The 21,147-nt window shown below is 41.4% G+C and overlaps 1 protein-coding gene across 2 annotated transcripts in view; it reads left to right on the top strand.

Annotated features, from left to right (window-relative positions):
• LOC107377226 (receptor tyrosine-protein kinase erbB-4) overlaps positions 1-21,147 on the top strand; it is a 439,798-nt gene that overhangs the window by 255,152 nt on the left and 163,499 nt on the right. For both annotated transcript variants that reach the window (XM_054747637.2, XM_054747636.2), the window contains exon 3: positions 19,388-19,574. In XM_054747637.2, the coding sequence (XP_054603612.2) occupies positions 19,388-19,574 (187 nt within the window). The remainder of the gene's footprint in view (positions 1-19,387; positions 19,575-21,147) is intronic.

The following is a 21,147-nucleotide window of genomic DNA, read 5'->3' as shown; positions in this document are numbered from 1 at the left end:
TCATTAAACAGTATAAAAAATTTTTAATTAAGATTCAGTGTCAATCTATTTATATCAAACCAGTTTTTAATTTTAATCAGTTCATCATTTATCACTTTAGCCACCTCCTCAATATTTGATCCTGAGTAAAACAGTGTTCTGCAAATACAATGGTACCGAGTGTCTTAGATACATTTACCAAGTCGTTAAAAAACAAAATGAACAGTTTTGGTCCGAGGACAGACCCTTGTGGCACTCCACAATTAACATTTTAGTGTTAATTGATCATGCTAAGTCTTTGTTTAAAAGTACCATTAGTTTACTGTATTTGTCCATTAGCACGATGTCTCTTGAATGTCTGAAATGGTTTGATTTCAACTTTCAGGACACGTATAGGTGATTATTTGATTCATCCCATTAAAATGGCCATCACAGTTAAATAACGTTATCTAACACAAGCATGGTAAAAGGCTTACAATTGCTCTTTTCAAGCTCTTTTCTTTACTCCACATTCGGTGATTCCCACATTCACACACTGATGGTGATGAGCTACATTGTAGCTTCAGTTTCCCTGGGGCCTGCTGATGGAAGCGTATGCTGTACATGTCCAGGAATAGGGTTGGCCAGAGTAGTGAACTTGCTGTAGTTAACGCGTGGCATGTCACCTCCACTTCACTCTGGAAGCATCAGCTGAGTGGTACGGCAGCAGAACGTTTTACTGGCAGCTTTGCTTGTGCCAGTACACATCGGGGGAATCTCAGCTGCGAAGCAGCTTCTCTACTGTTCTGCTTGCTAGACTTGCAAGATCACAAACCCCTCGCGACTTCCACCAACAGCCTCGCTCGACTCGCAAAAGCATAAAATCTCGTGTGACTTTCGCCAACGTCCTCTTTTCACCCAGGAGAGAACAAAACCCCTCATGACTTCTGCCATCATCTTCGCTTCACATGTCGAGCTGACAAAAAATCTCGAGACATCCGCCATCATCTTCGTGTGATTCACAAGATCACAAAATCCCTCAAAAATTCCACCAACATTCTCGCTTGATTTGCGAGAACACAAAACCTATGTGACTTCCTCCATCATTTTGCTTGACTCGCGAGAACAGAAAACCCCTCAAGACTTTCGCCATCATCCTCGCTTGACTTGCGAGACCGCACTATATTACCCACTTTATTTAGAAATTGCTAACTTTTGGAGTCAACCCAAACCAAGATGGTTGCCAATAAATGAATAAACAAACATACCAATAAAAGGGAAAAAAAATTCTAAGTTTTAAATATTCAACTGAACTGTTCAACTATGTGCCTTTTAAAATCATGTCGATCCACCAACAAAAACTAAAAGAGAAGCAAAGAAAAATTAAAAGAACACTTAAACCACTAAAACTTACCTGAAATGTAAGTTGAGGGAACTTCATCTTTTAGAAAATTTGCTTTGTTGTAATATTCCTTTGGGCTGCACAATGCATCAGAGGCATACTGTAGCTGTGACATAAATGTGGAAAATCAATGTTGTAAAGGAAATAAGGACCTATAAGATTTCTGTGGCCAATGGTATCTGGGATGTTTCGTTAAAGGGAGTTGTGGCCTTGTAATTACAGAGCAGAAAGAGAAAAGGAGTGAACTTGTCATATTGTGAAAATACTATTAATGACTGATAAAATGACAAAATTTTATCTGCGCAATATTCTTAAATACTATTACATATTCATTGTAAAAATATTGTGCAGCCCTCACTTTTAATCCAAACAATATACTAGCCTTTGTTCCTGTCCAACTTGTGGCTGTGGATTGTTCTCAGATAACCATCTTCTTGTTTTACTCCACATGCAGCACAGAGAATATGATGGTTTCTATGAAGGTATCACATGTGTGAAAGGGAAAAAAAACTGTGAGATTGCCCCGTATGTGAGAGGAAACATGATTTATTCCCACACTGGCCTCCTCTAACACAGTCATTTACTGTAACTGCTGTTTTGTTTCTACACATTCACATCCTTCCGCACCGGGAATTTGTGCATTTTGTCTTCGTCCTCGCTGACATAAATTTATTATCCAAGCTAAGTCTTGCATTGTCTACCTATGGCTGCATCCTACCTCTGCAGTGGGTTCAATCATCAATCACTTGGAAGGGCCATTAAGCACCTTTTCTTCTCCAGAAGAGTGAGGTGACACTGGGCCTCAGAGGCCACTCTTTCTCCTCTCCCTGGACTCATCGGACCCTTTTTCATAGCGTAGATTGGGCTCAATGTCAGAGTTGGTCCCTCAAAACTTCATCCTTTCAGCGATGACCATGACGTACATGTGACATGCATGTTCCCTGTATTACAAGACATAACGGGCTTCTTGCCTTTTCTCTGTATAGCCACTGTCAAGCAAACAGGATCCCGCCTGTGGCTGATGTGCACTAGCTTTGTCACGTAACTGCATTATGTAGGGTCCCCGAAGGCTACGGCATAATGTGATACGTTGTGCAACTGTTGCTGGGTCTCTAAAACAGCCTCGCCTCATGAGTTATGTATTAGTGCTTCTGCAGCAGCTTCGGGATCACCGTCGCTGTCCCGGTTTTTGCCCGCTAATGTCCGGCAAACCTTCCTCCCTTCCCCTTTGGTAGTTTTAATTTCAGAATCAGGGTCTTAACTGTAAATGTGTCCTGACATCACAGACGCCGCTCGTGAAGCAGGCCTATATGAGACTGTCGGGCTGTCGGAGACGATAAATATCAGCGCCGAGAGCTTATAGCAGAGCAGCTGCTGGAGGCGCACCCCTGGATATCAGCACACACACGCGCGCGCACACACACACACGCACACACTTTCACCCTCAAGTCCTTGTCAACAGTAGCTGGCAGTGTTGAAACCGAATCATGTCCATGTCTTCGTGGCTTGAGTGTTCGGGAAGTTAAGTGACTTTCTTTTATTTTGAAATGTAAAAGAATTCCTTTCAAAGACAACATTTTCAATCGACTAAATGTGATTTTGGTTTCTAATCAGTTGATCGAGTCTTTCTTGAGTAAGAAGTTGACTTTATTTGTCGTTAATGTGCTGGTCGTGAATGTGAAACACCTCACAGGCAGGAGCATTCCAGCCACTCAGAACATGAGAAGTAGTGTGTGTGTTCAAAACACTCGCCCTCGTGTTTGATGTAGTTTCCATTTGAAGTTGGATGGAAAAGCTCCACCTTTCCCCCTTTATCCTCCCCTCTGCCTTCTCCATGTTGATCTAACCAGTGGCGGCTCCAGAAATGTTTTTCTGCAGGTGCTATGAAGGAGCTAGTCTTTTTATTGAGGGTGCAGTGAAGGAAGTGGTCATGTGTACCTATTGTTCTCTAAAACACCTTCAACACTAGCAGATACACATGCGTGCACAAAACCTCAACAACACCTGAAACAATCATTAATATACATCATAAACATATGAACAATCGCTGACTTTTCCATGAAATCATAAACACATACAGCCACACAGAAAACCATCTATAGTGTTGCAAGGTTAGCTAACGTTAGTGTTAGCATTTCCAGCGGCAAAACCCTCGACTGCTGCGGAGGTTGAGGGTTGACTCTCTTCATCCAGCTCCGTAGGTTTTTGTGGGTCTGAGATCACTTCCAAACATTCATTCATTTCTGACTGAACCCGTGGAAATTTGGCCAGCACAAAGCGATCAATTTTACCACCAGTTTAAGCTTTCACTCGTTCGCAGGTGGAAAATTAGGTCAAGGGTTAACATCAATTTCCTGTTTTGGTTTAAGTTTTTACTATTTCTATGATAATTTACTGATTATTTTTGTTTTGTATGTTAAATATGATCACATCCACACGTTAAATAAAAATTAAATTGTAAAAAAAAATCTAATATTTACCTGGGGGTGCTATGGGGGTGCAATGACTAATCCAGGGGTAGCTCTAGCACCCTCTATCGCCCCCTGGCGCCACCACTGGGTCTAACAGAAATGCCTCATTGTGCACTCTGCAAAACTTAAAATCTTCTTTTCTTTTCAGAAGAATTCCCCTCAAATCTCCACCGTGACATTTCATGCAGTTGGGTTTTCATTTATTTCAAAGTCTTCTTCTTCCTGTTCCTGCAGGATTTTTCCAAATCTTGAATGTCCCACTCCAGTGCTCTCAGCATACTTAGCAGCCAAACCTTTGCATGAGGTGAAGGAGTGCATACTTCTTTCTCTCACAGAGCTCATCGAAGTGAATTGGTAAACAGGTCCCGGCCCGCCCATTGACTTTGCTGCTGTGGAGGAGTCAGATTGACGTTCTAGTCGGATCAGACGGTTCAAACTTGGCAGTCTTGCTGCTGACATGGACTACTGCACTCTCCTTGACTTACTGGCAGAGTGCTCTATATGTATGGAAATGAGACATAATTACTGTAATATGTGCTCCATCTCATGTATTTAATAAAGCTCTCATTATAGTTTTATTTTTCCTTACCAGTGTGAAGCCTTTTCCTCCTTCTGCTTCTCCTTCTGTACATCTCTCTTTTTATAATTGTCTCCTCCTCTAGTCTCTCAGTCCCCTTGCATTCATCCAGATGACAGGAACAGGTGCACTATTAATTATGCTTTAACGCATATCTCATTTAAACTTAATTCCCTTCTTTATTGCAGGCCTGTTTTCACCCGAGAGAGGAATATTTCTGCCGTTTAGAATTGGTTCCACGTAAACTTATAAAATAAATGCTATTGCGTCTACTTCTTTAATGGTTTAAGTTGGGAGAAAATGAACATTTTGTGTAAAAACAATTCCAATCTCCAATTTTTCAAAGCACTGACATGAAAAATTACTAATTTGTCAAGCTTAGGGCTGTTTCCCAGAAAGCAATTGTTTTTGCCAAAAAATAATAATTTCATGAAAACTAGTTACTCTAGTAACTTTTCAATCAAAGTTGAAAGAAAGAAAGAAAGAAAGAAAGAAAGAAAGAAAGAAAGAAAGAAAGAAAGAAAGAAAATGATCTCTTCTATAGCACCTCTCAAGATAAAGATCACGAGGCGCTTCACAAAAACAAACAATTTAAAATATAAAAAAGATTTTAAAAAATGATCTAAAATATGTTTTAAATAAGCCAAAATAGACAACTGTGATTAAAATATGCTGAGAGAGAGAGAGAGAGAGAGAGAGAGAGAGAGAGAGAGAGAGAGAGAGAGAGAGAGAGAGAGAGAGAGAGAGAGAGAGAGAGAGAGAGAGAGAGAGAGAGAGAGAGAGAGAGAGAGAGAGAGATTTGATAATCCTGGAGATGGCAGAATAAGGAGAGCGTGGTGATGAAGGTCACACCAGAGCCAGCTTGAACAAGTGAGTCTTCAGCTGCTTTTTAAAGGAGACCACTGAGTCCACTGATCTCAGACTCAGGGGGAGAGAGTTCCAGAGTCTGGGGGCCACAGCAGCAAATGATCTGTCACCTTTGGTCTTTAGCCTGGTGCTGCACAACCAGTAGGCTTTGATCACTGGACCTCAGGGACCTGCTGGGGGTGTAGGGACTAAGAAGATCACCGATGTAAGATGGTGCTTGTCCATGTAAGGCCCTATAGACCAGAACCAGGATCTTGAAATGAACCCTGAAGTTGACTGGCAACAGTCATGTTTTCATCAGCCTGTCTGTTTCTTAAGCTGCACCTTCTGCACTGTAAATGTTCACCCTTTAACTTTGTCTGTTTCTTTTTGATTATTAAATTGTATTTTCTGACACATTGATTTTAAGCCTCTGGAAGCAGGCATTGCAGATTTGCAACAGTTAAAACCTACCTACCTGGTTACTCCACATACGTATTTCTTGAGCATTTTTGAACTCAGAAGTACCCCTGAAGGACTTAGTTGTTCGTCCTTTTATCAAAACTCATTTTGAGCCTGAGAGGGTTCAATATTCTTGCTAAATGGAAACACATTGGATTCCCTCTGTTTGTGAAATGTGCTATATAAATGAAGCTGCCTTGCCTTATTGTGATAAAGAAAAGAAAATGAACAATTCTTTTCTTTTAATTCCTCGGTTTCTTGTTACATGCGTCCGGCGTTCCAGACCACTTCTGTAGGATGTGAAAGCAAGGTCTTTGCGCAGTGAGGGAATTCTACATTTCATGGATATAACACCATCATCAGCAAATTGGCACATTTCTCAAGCAATCGGGGGAAATCTGTCAGGGAATGTTTAATTTTCTGTGAATGTAAATCCATCAGGCTGCTTTAACGTTGGGTTCATTCATCCAAATTTGACCAAAGATAAACTCAAATAAAATCAAACATCTTCACCTTCTTCTGCGATAGAAAAATGAAGCCACAGGAAAACACCATTTTAAACATGTTTTTCCCGCCTTATTCAATAATTATTGTGCAAAGAAGTTGGTGACAGAATCTAAGTGGCTCCTTCCGTCCTCAAGGTGCAAATTATAACTGAATTGTTTGAGCATTTTGAGACAACATATTGTTTTTTTTTTTTTTTTACAATATTGTCTGAATATCTCTATCTGAACACTGGGGGCTTGTGATTTAGTTATCTGGAGATGATCAGTCACTGTTTTGCTCCCAATCGCCACAAATATCTCATTATAACAGGCCAAGAAATCTGTTTTCTTTTTTTAACTAACACTCCAGCTGCTTTGGACCTGCTGATGTTTATCCAAATCGGCTTAGCCTGATCAAAGGGACATGGTCTGGGGGAAGGGTGGAGAGTGGATGATTTATGTTTTGTATTTATGAATAAAAAGCAGGGTATTAACCCTGCAACTTGATTAAACCCTGCAAACAGGACTGCGAGATCTACAAAATTAGATGAAAGCAGGTTAAAAGAAGACGTTTATTTATATAGCACATTTCACAGAAACAAGTCACAAAGGGCTTCATAGACAAAAGAGAAGATGGAATGATTATTTATTTTTAAAGATTTCTGGTAAAGTAATGGATGGAGCTTTCATGTTGGAAGTTATTTATTAATTTAGCTGGTCATTTAAGGCCTCGAAATGCTGTAAAACTAAAAGAGAAGCTCAAATCAGTCATTTTCCTTTAAAAAACAACTGGTATCTTCAATTATTGCTAGAGAAGAATCCACATCATCCTACCACTGACCTCAAAAGATAATATTTAGTCTGCTGGATTAAACAAGTGATACCCTCAGCTTCCAGATAGTTGCACTTTTTATTTTTTTATTTTATTTTTTTTACATGAAGCAAGCCAAGGGTGGACTGAAAAGGGGGGCAGTTGTAACCCCACCCCACACCACCTCTAGGCAAAAATGCGTTCATGATGATCTTCAAATGTTCTGGGGCTTTTTTGTAAAACTGTTTCAATCTGCTTTAAGGTTAAAAGGGTTAAATGACATCATTCAGAAACTTTTGGGGGGGTTACAAAGGACAAAAAACAAGCAAAAAATAAATAAATAAGAACAAAATATATATATTTTTATAAATCTCCCACTGAGGGTTTAAAATCAGCTTGTTACTGGGACAGGAATAATCAAATATTTTTGAAGGACCTTCAGTCGCACTTTGGTGAAAATGCACCAAATAGCATCACGTGTTAACAGTTCTGTTGGGTAACGAAGCAAGCAGGACCTCCAGTTACAACAGCAAATGTTGTTTCACTCATCTATTTCATGGATTAAAGTTGCTGTAGAAAATTTGGAAAACGGACAGGCCTAATTCTTTTTCATGCTTCTTGACAACATTCCACTGTAGCATAGCTGTGAATATAATGTGTAGGTTTAAAACAACTAAAATAATTAATAAAGTGGTTCTCTTGCACGTGTTCAAAAAACGTCCGCTACTAATGCATCTCGGACGATAAGTAACTATTGGACCATCCGGCTGTCGGTATCGCCGAACTGCTGCACTTCCCTGGGTCCTCCATTGATTACACACTCATGTATTTAACAACAGAACACCACTGGTGTGAGGAGAAACAGCCGGCCGCTACAACTTCATCTTTAAGACAAACTACCAGAGTCCCAAAAAGAAAAACACCATTTGAAGTCATGGAGAAAGAAAGACGTTTGGACCCAATAAACTGTGACTGGTGTTAAGCGTTATCTTGTTTCCTCTTGAAATGTGGGTTTCCAGTTCTGGCAGAAGAGAAGTTACTTGAGGGAAGGGGTGAGTTTTCCGAGACATTGTTAGCGTTCCAAACCTAGCTTAGTTTGTTGATTTGATATAGCAGCTTTAAATAGATTCAATTCCCAATTTTCTAGAGTCAAAAGGATGTTTTCTGTTTTAAAGGCCTTTTTGAAACCCAGAACATGCTGGAAACAACAGATCTTAGACTGACCGTAGGATCTCATTGATAGAGCTGCCCCCATGACCTGGACATTCGATGATGATGATGTTTATTTCATGCCCTCTTGTTGGACATAAACCACCTACCTATGCTGCACAATCAAGCATGATGACCAAGTTGTCAATGTCTACCAGTTCATCAGGTGGGACCCCACAATGTTCCCATGCCCTCCTAGAGATTTAATCTCTTTAGCAAATCCTGGGTCGGCTCCTGGAAGGACATCTCTATTGTGATACAGAAGGACATTAGCTCAGCCTAGGCTAACCAGGTGGGACTATTTTTATATAAAGCCATCATCGGGATGTTGCCTCCTTATTTATGTAGGCTGCTGTCTTTCAAAACCAGCTCGCACTTCGGTCTAATGCTAATATCCAGCTGGCTGTGCCTAGAGCTTGTACAGAACTAGGTAAGCAAGAACTTAGGATCTCTGCTCCATCAGCCTGGAACCAGCTACAGAATCACTTGAAACTAGAAAACCCGGTCTCTTTTGGTCAATTTAAGTGGCTAGTAAAGGAACAGGAAGCAGGCACATTCGGCCCCTGCCCCTGCTTCTGAAGTTAGGATACGCCTATGATGTAGGTCAAGACGAAAACTTCCATTCCCTAATGTTTACCGAATCTCTAATATTAATGCATCATGTTTGGTATGTCTTTCCCATTGTATTTGTGTGTGTGGTGGCGCGTATGTCTGCGTACATGTACACATACATGTATATGTGTTATTTACTCATTTTGGTTGAACTCTTGCTATGTTAAAATTTTATGTTTTTATTTTCATTGTTTTAATTAACTGTATTTAAATATGGAATTTTTATGGCGGTGTCGGTACAGGATCGGCTCGGGGTCCTTCGACTGCCGATGACATCACTTGACTGCAAATCTACTCGGGTTTCACACACACGTTTTGGAAAGACATCAGCAGTTTTGTTAATAAATCTGTGTTTGTTAACACCTAAATGTTTTCTTTATAATTGTAATTTGTTAATAAAACACCATATTATCTTTGTTTTGTAAAGAATGTGGAACTGCATAAAACCAACATGGGACTGAGAAAAAACAGAACAGTTCTTATATGTGAAGCCATGTCTGTTTGTATTAATGTGGAGTTCGTCTGAATATTTCCTTAGCTGTTATCTAAATACATTCTTTTACTCAAAATATTGCTTGGTGTCTTTCAATAAAGTTCTTATATTTTATTTTGCCCCATTTCATCAACATCAAGAGCTTTTGAGGGTCACTGTTTATCATTTGCTTATATTTTACATTTCCTTTAGAAATTCAAACATATTTTCTCCAAAACGTGTTTATTTTTGGACTACAGGACTACAACCGCTAAGACTACGACCACATAATGTTCTGACCAATCAAAATCATAACGTGATAACGTAACTTCTGTAAGCTTCATGTTCAGCCAATCAACTACTTTGACGTCATCGGCAGTCGAAGGACCCGAGCCGATCCTGTAACGACAGCGGCCTTCTTGGCCAGGGAACCTTTGCAAAAGACACTTGTTCTCAAAGGATTTCCCTGGTTAAATAAAATAAATAAATACATACATACATACATACATACATACATTATAAATAAATAAATAAATAAACCTAAAACCATCTTGGTCCCAGTTTCCTTAAACAAGGATCAGTTTGACACCAAAACTCAGATTTTCCTCCCAGGGTTTTAAATCACGTTAATGCCCTCCACCAGAGAGACGCTGAGAACATTCCCACATACCTGGAGGGGTTACAGGTGTCTGCAGTTTGGCCTCGTGTCGTGGACTGTCCTTTTCTGAGACTGCACGGCCGAGTCCTGTCGCGCTCGTGCCGCGCTGACTGAAATAAAACTCTGTCTCACTTTCAAAGAGCAGTGAGTTTCTCACCCAGAGGATAGAAGTTAGAAAATGACCCAGTCTTGTAGATTCCTGTTACACCGAACCACTAATTGCCTTCGATTGATGGAAAGAAGTGCTTGAGGATGTGTTAAACTTGCGATGCATGATGGGTAGTTGACCCGTGTTGACTGTCTTGCCTCATGGTGGTGTTTTGATTTTCTTGCAGTGTGTAGGAGGGGATCATCTGGGTATTTGAGACCTGTGTGTGAAACTAAACCAAAACCCATCCGAATGTTTAACATAAACAGCAACTTTACTGAAGTTTTCTGCTCTGATACGTGAGTGAAAAGTAGTGTCAGGGGAGGACGGGAGACACGAGGGACGTTGGTACAAATTAGCCCTCGCGCTCAGCTTGTTAACCATGTTTTTTTTTATGAGGATAGTGTCGCTTCACAAGCCCATCTTGTTATATTTGAGCACATCGCCCACAGGGCAGCATCGGTGGACAGATTCTCCAAGCAGCATCCTTCAGTGTCTGTGTTAACATCTCTGAGACAGAGCGCAGTTGATGCAGCAGGAGGGGAAAGGCAGGTGCTTGTGTTTACTTCCCTCCGGACCTCCTCCATTTCTCTCCTCATTGCTCTCTCTCTCTCTCTCTCTCTCTCTCTCTCTCTCTCTCTCTCTCTCTCTCTCTCTCTCTCTCTCTCTCTCTCTCTCTCTCTCTCTCTCACACACTCACACACACACACACACACACACACACACACACACACACACAGGAATGTAGATAAATATTGATTGAGAAAGCTTTCGTGGGCAGGAAGGAAAAAAATGTATTGCAACGGATGAAAATTAAATAGTGTCAAAGTGAAGAGAAAGAGGAAAGACAGGCTAATCCGTTAATTTAATTAGGTAAATTACAACAAAATATCCTTTCAGAATCAGTTTGTCTGCTCTCCCTCCCATGCCGCTCCCGTTGGAAGGCTTTCCTGTGGTTGCTAAGCAACAAGGAAACAGTTTTCCTTTGGTTTTGCCAGCTTATCCCAGAGGCACAGTGGAGGCACTGTGGCGTCTGCCAGCAGCCGAGTGCGTGTCCGCAGCTGGGTCGGGTCGGGGAGCAGCGTCCCCAGTAACAACCCCATCCGCCCCTCCAGGCAAAGCACCAGAGGGGGCTACTCAGTGATAAGACAGCAACCCCCCCAAGAAACAAAAGTCACAAAAGAATTGAAGGGAATAAAGTGGACAGACTTTCGACCAATCATGAAATGGCATCTAGAGGGGACTAAAAAGACTTTTTTTACAAGTTGGAAAAAGTTCCTGAAGTTCATTCAGACAAGCAAATAACATTTATACAGCGTATGACAGAAAATGACTCCACTGGGGGAATCTGACAGGCACCGAGTGGTGTACAATGGAAATCATTTTGGCAATAAGTATGCTAATCAAAGCCTCCTCTGAAATGGACTCCACTTCTCTTTTATTATGTTGTTCTTTTCCCCCAACAATGATTGACACATTGTAATCTCCCTAATAAGCACCTCCAGTGTCTCTTTCCCGTCCTATTGTGTTTGCACTTCAATTGGCCAACTTGGCAGGTGCATGGAGTGCTTGTGTGGCTCTCAGTATAGAAGCTAATCTCCGTTAGCTGCTATTATCCTGCAATGCAGGCAACTGTATGCTGTCATTTTCCCCCGCAAAAAAAAAAAATAAAAAAATTTAAATGTTTTAAATGGACCCCAGGGGTCAGCAGCCAATCAAGCCTCACATTACTCATTTCCACCCTGCCTCCCAACCAATCATCCACATCATTACTGGCCTGTCTCTGGTCATTAGGAAGTGTCGGGTGCAGCCCGTAGCTTCGAGGACCCTTCTCCTCATGCCCTGTCACTGAACATTTGAAAACCCCTCAAATATGACGTGAATGGCTTGACTTGATGTCCAGGGTCGAGGAGCGAGAGTTTTCTGGAGAATTAATTGAAAAGTTCTCAAAAACTCTCATGTCTGCCATGGATTGTTTTGGTTTTGAGCCGGTAAGGCGAGAACACAAGTTACAGTCCTGGTTTACGTACCAAGGCATCATGAAATATGGCTCTAGACATGATGACATGAACTAACCACAGATGAAAAGGTGGGAAATGTTCACAAAAGAGCTTAAATAACAGAAATAACTTCAAGATGATCATTTTCTCTGTGAATTTGGCTGTAGTTTGATTCAAAGGGCTGCCAGGTTAGTCCCTCTGCTGTTGACCAATAAGCTTCCTGCTTCCTTTCTATTCTCATTTATGTAGCAATGACCCGGGGTTGAAGACTAACACTTTTACAGAGAATTTAAATGAAATATTCAAAAATCCACCATGCCTGCCTTGGCCCCCATCCTTTAGGCTGACTTTGCAGTTGAATTAATTTGCCTCATCAAGTGCATAATGCAGAGATAATCAGCTTGATTTTTACTGACTTTTGAGAAGGTCAGCTGCTGCACATCCAGGCAGATGGTGGAGGTCTATCTGTGCTCTTCAGCATGAAGCGTTCTGCTTCTACTTAATGCTTTTCCTCACACAATAACTGAGGCCGAATAGAAAAACTCAGAATTCAGCCAAGTTTCCTCTCGCTCTTGTTTTTATCATCTGCCTTCATATCAGTACTCTAAAGTCCAGTTAAATCAGAACCAGTTTGAAAAAGAGGGAAATGTCACATTTTTATGTCATTATCAAAGAATTTCAGTGCCTAAAGGAAAGCTAGAGAACTCCGATCAGAGAAGAGCAATCAACTGAGATGACATTTTAATCATTTTGGACTGTGCGTCCAAATATTTCATTAACTTGACATTTCAAAATGCAAATAGCATTTGCAGGTTCAATCCCAGCTCTGAACAGGTCAAGGTCACGTTTATTTCTAAAGCACACTTATTATTGCTTCCGCAACCCATAGTGCTGTACAACACACAAAATAGCATAGCAAGAAAGTATAACTAAAATCCATAAAGCCATAATAATTAGCAAGTTAGGATAAAAACAACATTACATCACACAATTACAAATTCAATAAAAATGAGAAGGAATGACAATGACAAAAATAAAGTCATCTACATAAAAGCCAGGTTGAAGAAATTAGTTTTAAGCATGCACTTAAATACATCCAGTTTTTGAGAGGTCCTGATCTGCAGAGGAAGGCTGTTCCAGAGTGTGGGGCCGGCCTTTAGGCGAGCCTTTGGAACTGACAGTAAAAACTGTGAGCCCGACTGCAAATTCCTGGCAGGAGTGTAGGTTGACAATAAATCATCTATATAAGGAAGGGTCAGACCATAAAGTGATTTATAAACAAAAGTCCACAAACTAAACTGAATCCTGTAATGCACTGGGAGCCAGTGAAGGGAAGCAAGCACTGGAGAGATGTGATTGTGCTTCCTTGTACCTGTTAAAAGGCACGCTGCTTCATTTTGAACCAGTTGCAAGCGGTTTAAGGAGGAATGCCCTTATCCATAGTGCAGGGAATTGCGGTAATCTAGTCGACAGGAGACAAAGAGATGAATAGCATGTTCAATGACAGTTTCCGGCAATTAGTACTTAACCTTTGCAAGTTGCCTCAAGTGATAAAAACCGGACTGGACCACTGCACTTATCTGTCTGTCCATTTTAAATGAACCATCCATAAAAAACACAGGTTTTTCATATGAGGCTTTACAAAATCCAAAAGGGAACCAAGTGGGCTCACCACACCCTTTAACAGGTCTCACTGCCAAAAACTGAATACTCTGTCTTCAGGTCATTCAATTTCATAAAATTAATTGACGTCCATTACTTCAAATCAGCTAAGCAGGCCATTAAGGAAACAGCTGAATCCGGGATGAGCGGGAGATATATCTGAAGGTCATCAGCAAAGCAATGAAAAGTAATGTTGTGTCTGGCGAAGATGGAGGACAATGGTAAAATATACAGTGAGAAAAGTGTTGGCCCTGAAATGGAACCTTGTGGAACACCACAAGTCACAGGTGCTGGTGGTGAAGTAAAAGTTCCCAAGTTCACAGAAAAGGACCTGTCCTGTAGATAAGACTGAAACCAATCAAGCACTGTGCCCCTTATACCAACACAAGACTCTAATCAAGACAACAGAATACCATGATCAATGGTGTCAAAAGCAGCAGATAAGTCTAGCAGCATTAAAGCAGCTGAGTTGCAAGAATCAGTAATCATTAATAAGGCATTCACCACTCATGGAAGTGCACTTTCAGCGCTATGCCATACTTTAAACCATGACTGAAATTCGTCTGAAATGGGATGTATTGACAAATAATCCTGTAGCTGTGCATGAACAACTTTCTCCAGAACTTTTGATAAGAAACTAAGTTTGGAAATAGGTCTGTAATTAGATAGACAAGTTGCGTCCAGGCATGGCTTCTTTAAAAGGGGATTCACTCTAGCCTGTTTAAAACACTGCAGAAAACACCCTGAGAGAAGAGAACAGTTTATTAGTCTGCGCACAGCTGAAGCAATACCGTCAAAGGCCTGCTTAAACATACGAGGTGGACTAACATCAAGTGGACAGACTGAAGGCTTTAAACAGTGGACAATATCTCATAACTCCTCTAAGGAGACAGGTTGAAACTGACAACAAGATGTTAAACAATCTGGATAAGAACTTGGATCTAGGATAGAAGATATTAAAATGGAACATCCAATCTGTGAAATCTATCCAACAAAAACAGACAAAAAGCAGTCACATAATTTTTGAGAATGTATACAACTACTTCCAATGCTGGGATTCACAATGCTGTTGAATGCGCTAAACAAAACCTGCGGTCTGTGACTATTGGTGGAAACAAGGTTGCCCATGAGCTCAGATTTTGCCTGTTTCACACAATTCTGATAAACAGTCAGACAGTCTCGCAGTGCAAGTAGAGACACATGTAGCTTGTCCTTCTTCCACTTGCTTTCAGCACGCCTGCACTCCTGTCTACAGGCACGTGTGGTGTCATTCAGCCATGGTTCCAGATTTTTATTTTTATTATACCGCACAGCTTTCATGGAGGTCATTATCAAGGATGTTTAAGCAAGTAGAATAAAAAAAAAATCAGCTAAGTCGTTGGCAGAAGTTTAGTTCATAAAATCAGCAGCCAAGAATTCAGCAGAAAAATCAGAGACAGACACATCATTAAAAAATCTTCTCTGTCCTTGCATTGCAGTTCTCCCCATTGAGCCGTGTAATTCCAATGTAAAATGGACTGGAAAATGGTCAGAAATACTTTGATCGAAAATGTTTGTGTAGGGTTTGGTAAATTGAGTGCTTTAAGAGTTCAATAGATATTACCTCTACTTATGACAGATAAGCTGTGATACTCATCTAAATATAGAATATCACCCTGCCTGGTCTTTATTGTGCTTTAATCAGAAGATTCTAGGATTCTTTATTTATCAGGAGATTGTACACACTTCGTTTTGATTCAGAAAACAGTCAGGTTTATAAAGTAAGGATGTATTTTAACAACAATTAAAACATGACAAGTTAACTAAGCATTAACTGTGATGGATGGAACTAGATGTGATGTATGAAACCTATGTGTGAATGTAATGTTAGTCATAACTTCCATATCTATGACAGCTGTGTTCTGGATGTAAAAGAATTTCATTTCCATTAAGCTATGAGTTGATTATTATCAAAACCCACCTCAGACGCTATCTGTGTGTCTACATTACCCGTTTTCAGGTCAGAGAGGTCGTATGACCTCTGGCACCGGAGGGCTGTAGAATACCGCTGCACCGACCCTTCAGTCCAGAGATGTCTCGGGTCACAACAGACTGATGGAACCGCAAGTCTGGGACTCTTAAGGAGTCTAAACAATGTCAGCTTGTTCTGCAGGAACTGTTTGCTTTATCAGCTTTGCAGGTGCAAAAAGGTTTTGACGATGGGTCAAAAGCTTTAGTGGTTAAAGAGGTGTGCTTCAGGTGGCCGGTCTGAAGCTTCTCTAGAACTGAGGGAAAAGCCCAGTAATCTGGTTTTAATGTTCTCATGTTATGATTGTGTAGCCAACCAGAGGTTGACAAGTTTGAGGAATATTACCAAGAATCTCAGAAACACACGCCCTCTTTGACACCGGATGCTCTGATCTGGGGTAAAGGCTATTTATGTGTCATGGACTTAACTTTACCTTACTTGTTCTTGTGTGAGTGCAATATGGTTATGACCTTGTCAAGTAAACATGCTGGAACATATATCGTTGAGCACAGATTAATGAATGCATTTCATTACATTAATTATTATAAGTAGCAATAAACAAACATTTATTTAATGATTTTAAAATATTCTTTCTTCTGTGAAGCAAGGAGTCTTAGATAAACAGCTGCTCTTTGAGGGACCTTGAGGAAAGAAAGTTATTGTTATGATTTCATTATCTCTGTCAAAGCTGCAGGCTCTGAGCTCCAGCTGGTGGGATGACGGCAGGCTGATTTAAAGGGAACACATGCAGTCTCGTGTCTCCTTTTGGACCAGATGTTGGATGGTCAACCAGCGCCTAAAACCTGACCATTGCTGGACATTACATTTGTAATGTTTATAACTAAACCATGCGACAAAACTAAATCCAGCGTATTACCTTTTTTTATTAGTTGGACCAGTAACCTAGCCTGGCCTGCCAGACTCATCCTCAGTTTAATTTTGCACAGAGAAAGAGTCTGGTAACTCACAGGCAGAGAGGTACTTGAGGGACAGGCTTAGCCAGCTCAAAAATAACCAATCAGAAAAAAGACAGAAATGTCGACTGTACCGCTGAAGTTTTTTTATCTGTAGTCAAAAAATAGTGTCTGGCAACGACGCAAACATCTTGTTTTTGTTTTTTCTTTAGAAGAAAGGCTTTTAGCACTTCTACTTGTAGTTTAAAGACGTGAACAAGTCACTTAGAACAAAGGAAAGAGCTGCAGTGAACTCCACTTCAGTTGCCATGTTTATGAAAAACTCGGCGTTATGATGTGTGACGTACGCTACTCAGCGCTGATTGGCTCAGCTAGAATTCTCACGGGGTGGAGTTTTTTGAATAGGAGAGTTTCCAGACTCTTTCTCTGTGCAGCATTAAACAGAGGAGGAGTCTGGCAGGCCAGGCTACCAGTAACCCACTGAACTAGGTTAAATGAGTCGATGATCTTTAAAAACTCCTTAACCAAGGATTTGGCCTCACAACATAAATGAATATTGAAATCATCACCAATAAAAATCATATCATATTCGACAGCGACTCCGGCTACAAAATCAGAGGACTCTCCAATGAAGTTATTGCTCATTTTGGGAGGACGGTAGATAAGGGCATAAAGCACTGTCGGAGGCAGTCGAAGCTCAAAGAGTTGGAGTTCAAAAGTAAGGAAGGTACCAGGTTGAGGTAGTTTATGACAACGAAAACAATTCCAGTAGACTGTAGCCAACTCTTCACCCCTCCCAGAAGTCCGAGGGGTATTCAAATAAGAGCAGTTTTGAGAAATAAGTTCAGAAAATGGCACATACTCTCCCTGGATCCACGTTTCACACAAGAACATGATTCTCAGCTGATGCGTTTTAAAAGTCATTTAGAATAAAAAAATTATTTATCAGGGATCTGGGATTGAGCAGATACATCTTAATTGTAAAACCCTTTGCATCTGCTTGAAATCTAGCCTGAACAGCAAATTCTATTGTTGTGTTCTTGGGCAAGAAAGTCAACCCGCCGTGCCTGCTGGTGGTGGTCGAGTGGATCGGGGCGCCTCTGTCAGTGTGCCCCAGGGCAGCTGTGGCTGCATTGTAGCTCATCACCATCAGTGTGTGAATGGGTGAATGATACGCTGTAGTGTAAAGCACTTTGGAGTCCTCTGACTCTGAAAGGCACTATGCAAGTGCGGGTCATCGTTGTCACCTTCCTCCGCTTATCTGGGTCTGGGTCGTGGGGGCAGCATCCCAACTTGGGAGCTCCAGACCGTCCTCTCCCCGGCCACCTCCACCAGTCCCTCCAGCAGGACCCCAAGGCGTTCCCAGACCAGATTGGAGATGTAACCTCTCCAACGTGTCCTGGGTCGACCCGGGGGCCTCCTGCCAGCAGGACATGCCAGAAACACCTCCCCAGGGAGGCGTCGAGGAGGCATCCTGACCAGATGCGCAAACCACCTCAACTGACTCCTTTCGATCCGGAGGAGCAGCGGTCCTACTCTGAGTCCCTCCCGAATGTCCAAGCTCCTCACCCTATCTCTAAGGCTGAGTCCGGCCACCCTACGGAGGAAACTCATTTTGGCCGCTTGTATTCGCGATCTCGTTCTTTCGGTCATTACCCAAAGCTCATGACCATAGGTGAGGATTGGGATGTAGAATGACCGGTAAATCGAGAGCCTGGCTTTCTGGCTCAACTCCCTCTTCACCACAACAGATCGGCTCAGCGTCCGCATCACTGCAGACATCGAACCAATCCTCCTGTCGATCTCCCGATCCCTCCTACCCTCACTCGTGAACAAGACCCCGAGATACTTAAACTCCTCCACTTGAGGTAGGACCTCTCTCCTGACCCAGAGTTGGCAAGCCACCCTTTTCCGGTCAAGAACCATGGTCTCAGATTTGGAGGTGCTGATCCTCATCCCAGCCGCTTCACACTCAGCCGCAAACCTACCCAGCAAGAGCTGAATTTCAGAGCTTGATGAAGCTAGGAGGACCACATCATCTGCAAAAAGCAGAGACGAGATTCTCCTGCCACCAAACTCGACACACTCCACACCACGGCTGCGCCTAGAAATTCTGTCCATAAAGGTAATGAACAGAACCGGTGACAAAGGGCAGCTGGCGGAGTCCAACCCTCATCGGGAACAGGTCCGACTTACTACCGGCTATGCGGACCAAACTCACGTTCCTCTGTAAGGGACTGAATGGCCCTTAACAGAATGCCACCCACCCCATACTCCTGGAGCGTCCCCCACAGGGTGCTCCTGGGGACACGGTCATAAGCCTTCTCCAAATCCACAAAACACATGTGGATTGGTTGGGCAAACTCCCATGCCCCCTCCATCACCCTTGCAAGGGTATATAGCTGGTCCACAGTTCCATTGCTAGGATGGAAACCACATTGCTCCTCCTCAATCATCAAGTGCGGGTCATTTCATGTATCCTTTGATTTCAGCATTAATCATCCAATTCATTTTTTCAGCCATGATTACCAGAGAGAAGTAAATTAACCATGGTCCTCTCAAGTTGGAAAACCTCTTCACCAACACTTTTTGAAAGGGTTTTGAGAGTGGATATTTATATTTGAGCTTGAAGAACAGAGAAAATCTAATATTTGCGTATGAAACAGGTTACTCTTTCCATTTTCCCATACAGTCAATCCGAGAAGTGACCGGCTACGTGTTGGTGGCTCTGAACCAGTTTGAAAACCTCCCACTGGAGAACCTACGGATCATCCGAGGCACCAAACTTTACGAGGGCCGCTACTCTCTGGCCATCTTCCTCAACTACAGGCGAGACGGCTTCTATGGCCTGAGGCAGCTCGGTCTACGCAACCTCACAGGTAAGATTGATGCTTCAGCCGTTGGATTTTCACTTCTGTGCTTCTTGTTTCACATCCACGCCGAGGTGGGATCAGGAAGTAGCAACACAAACACACGGATGCCTCAGAGCATCTTCAAATCAAATAAATTTTATGGTTATTGTGATGAATCATCTGTGAAAAATGTAATATCTTAAACTCCCTCTCGGAATGGATTATTGTATATTTCACTTTTTGGATTTGGGCTGTAAAATGTTTCTGCACAATAGAAGTGTTTCACTTGTTTTGGTACACCCACATACATTTTTTTTTAACCATAAAAGTAAAACTCATATCTTGATGCATTCAGGATTGTTTCTTTAAAAGAAGCTTTGTAATTATGATATAGAAAGCTGTTTTTGTTTGCTTTGCTTAGTTTAGAACGCAAATGCAAAACTAGACTGCTTTTATAAAATACAGAGGCTTTTTTAGCGAGTTAATCCTAAAAATCTCTGCGTCAGAGCCTTGCAATCATTTAATCTTTACCTTTTTGATGTTGTGCAGAACTGGGGTGACCTTCCAACTGCAGTCAGAATAATAAAGGCGAACATTGTTGTCTGACATGCTTTAAATTCCTCTTCTCTACTGAATAACGTCTCCTAGCATTGCTCTTTCCAAACAGCCTTACATGTGTCTCATTTGCATTGACAGGATGCTAACAGATTGATGTGCAGTGGCAGTGAGATAGCTGAGAGGTTGACTTTTTTTCAGAATGCTTTGAAAATAAGGTGTTGTCTTCATTCTTGGTGGAAGTATTAGCATTGCTCTAAGACAGAAGCATGAGATGTCCTAAAAACGTGTCTCTATGAGTTACAAGTGTCGAGTGCAATCTGGTTAGAGATCATTTAGCCCAATTTTAGCATCCTTTTGGACCAAATTTCTCCTGGTTTTAGTCTTACCTGTTTGATAAGTTTGAAAATGGTGGTAATCATACTCCTGCATCCCTTTTGAAGCTAGGAGTTCCTCATGGCTGTAATCTAGTTCCCCTTCTCCTATTTACATTCGTGGTCTTAAAGATTACAGTTAGAACATTCAAAAAAGATGTCAAAAAACTTAAAGAGAAAGTAAAAATGGTGTCATGGTCCAGTGTTTATATATAAAAATACAAGGTCTCTGGGGTTTTAAAGGTGTGGAACACTGAAAATCCATTTTTTAAATATTGTTTCTGATTATAATCAGTCACTGAATGTCTGAGCTTCTCAGCTTATTGCGGCGTATGATTGAATAGGTGGTCGTGACCAAAACCAGCTTTTTTTATTTAAAGATGTTTTTAATGATTATTTCTGATTATAATCAGTCACTGGATATCTGAGCTTCTCGGGTTATAGCAGTTTATGAGGGAATTGGTTGTCAAGACCAAAACCAGCTTTTTCTATTTATAGGTGTTTTGAATGATTATTTATATTCAGTCATTCTGAGTTCAACATGCAGGCTGAACATGAAAATGGTCTCCTACGCTTATCTCCTGCATTAGCATCTGATAGAAAATGGACGGTGAAAGTCTAGGATTTGAAAAGCCTGACAGATCTACATTACACTGTCACTTAACATTCCA

Source organism: Nothobranchius furzeri, chromosome 2 (assembly GCF_043380555.1).
Source record: "Nothobranchius furzeri strain GRZ-AD chromosome 2, NfurGRZ-RIMD1, whole genome shotgun sequence".
Classification (NCBI taxonomy): Eukaryota; Metazoa; Chordata; class Actinopteri; order Cyprinodontiformes; family Nothobranchiidae; genus Nothobranchius; species Nothobranchius furzeri.
This window is presented reverse-complemented; position numbering and strand designations above follow the sequence as displayed.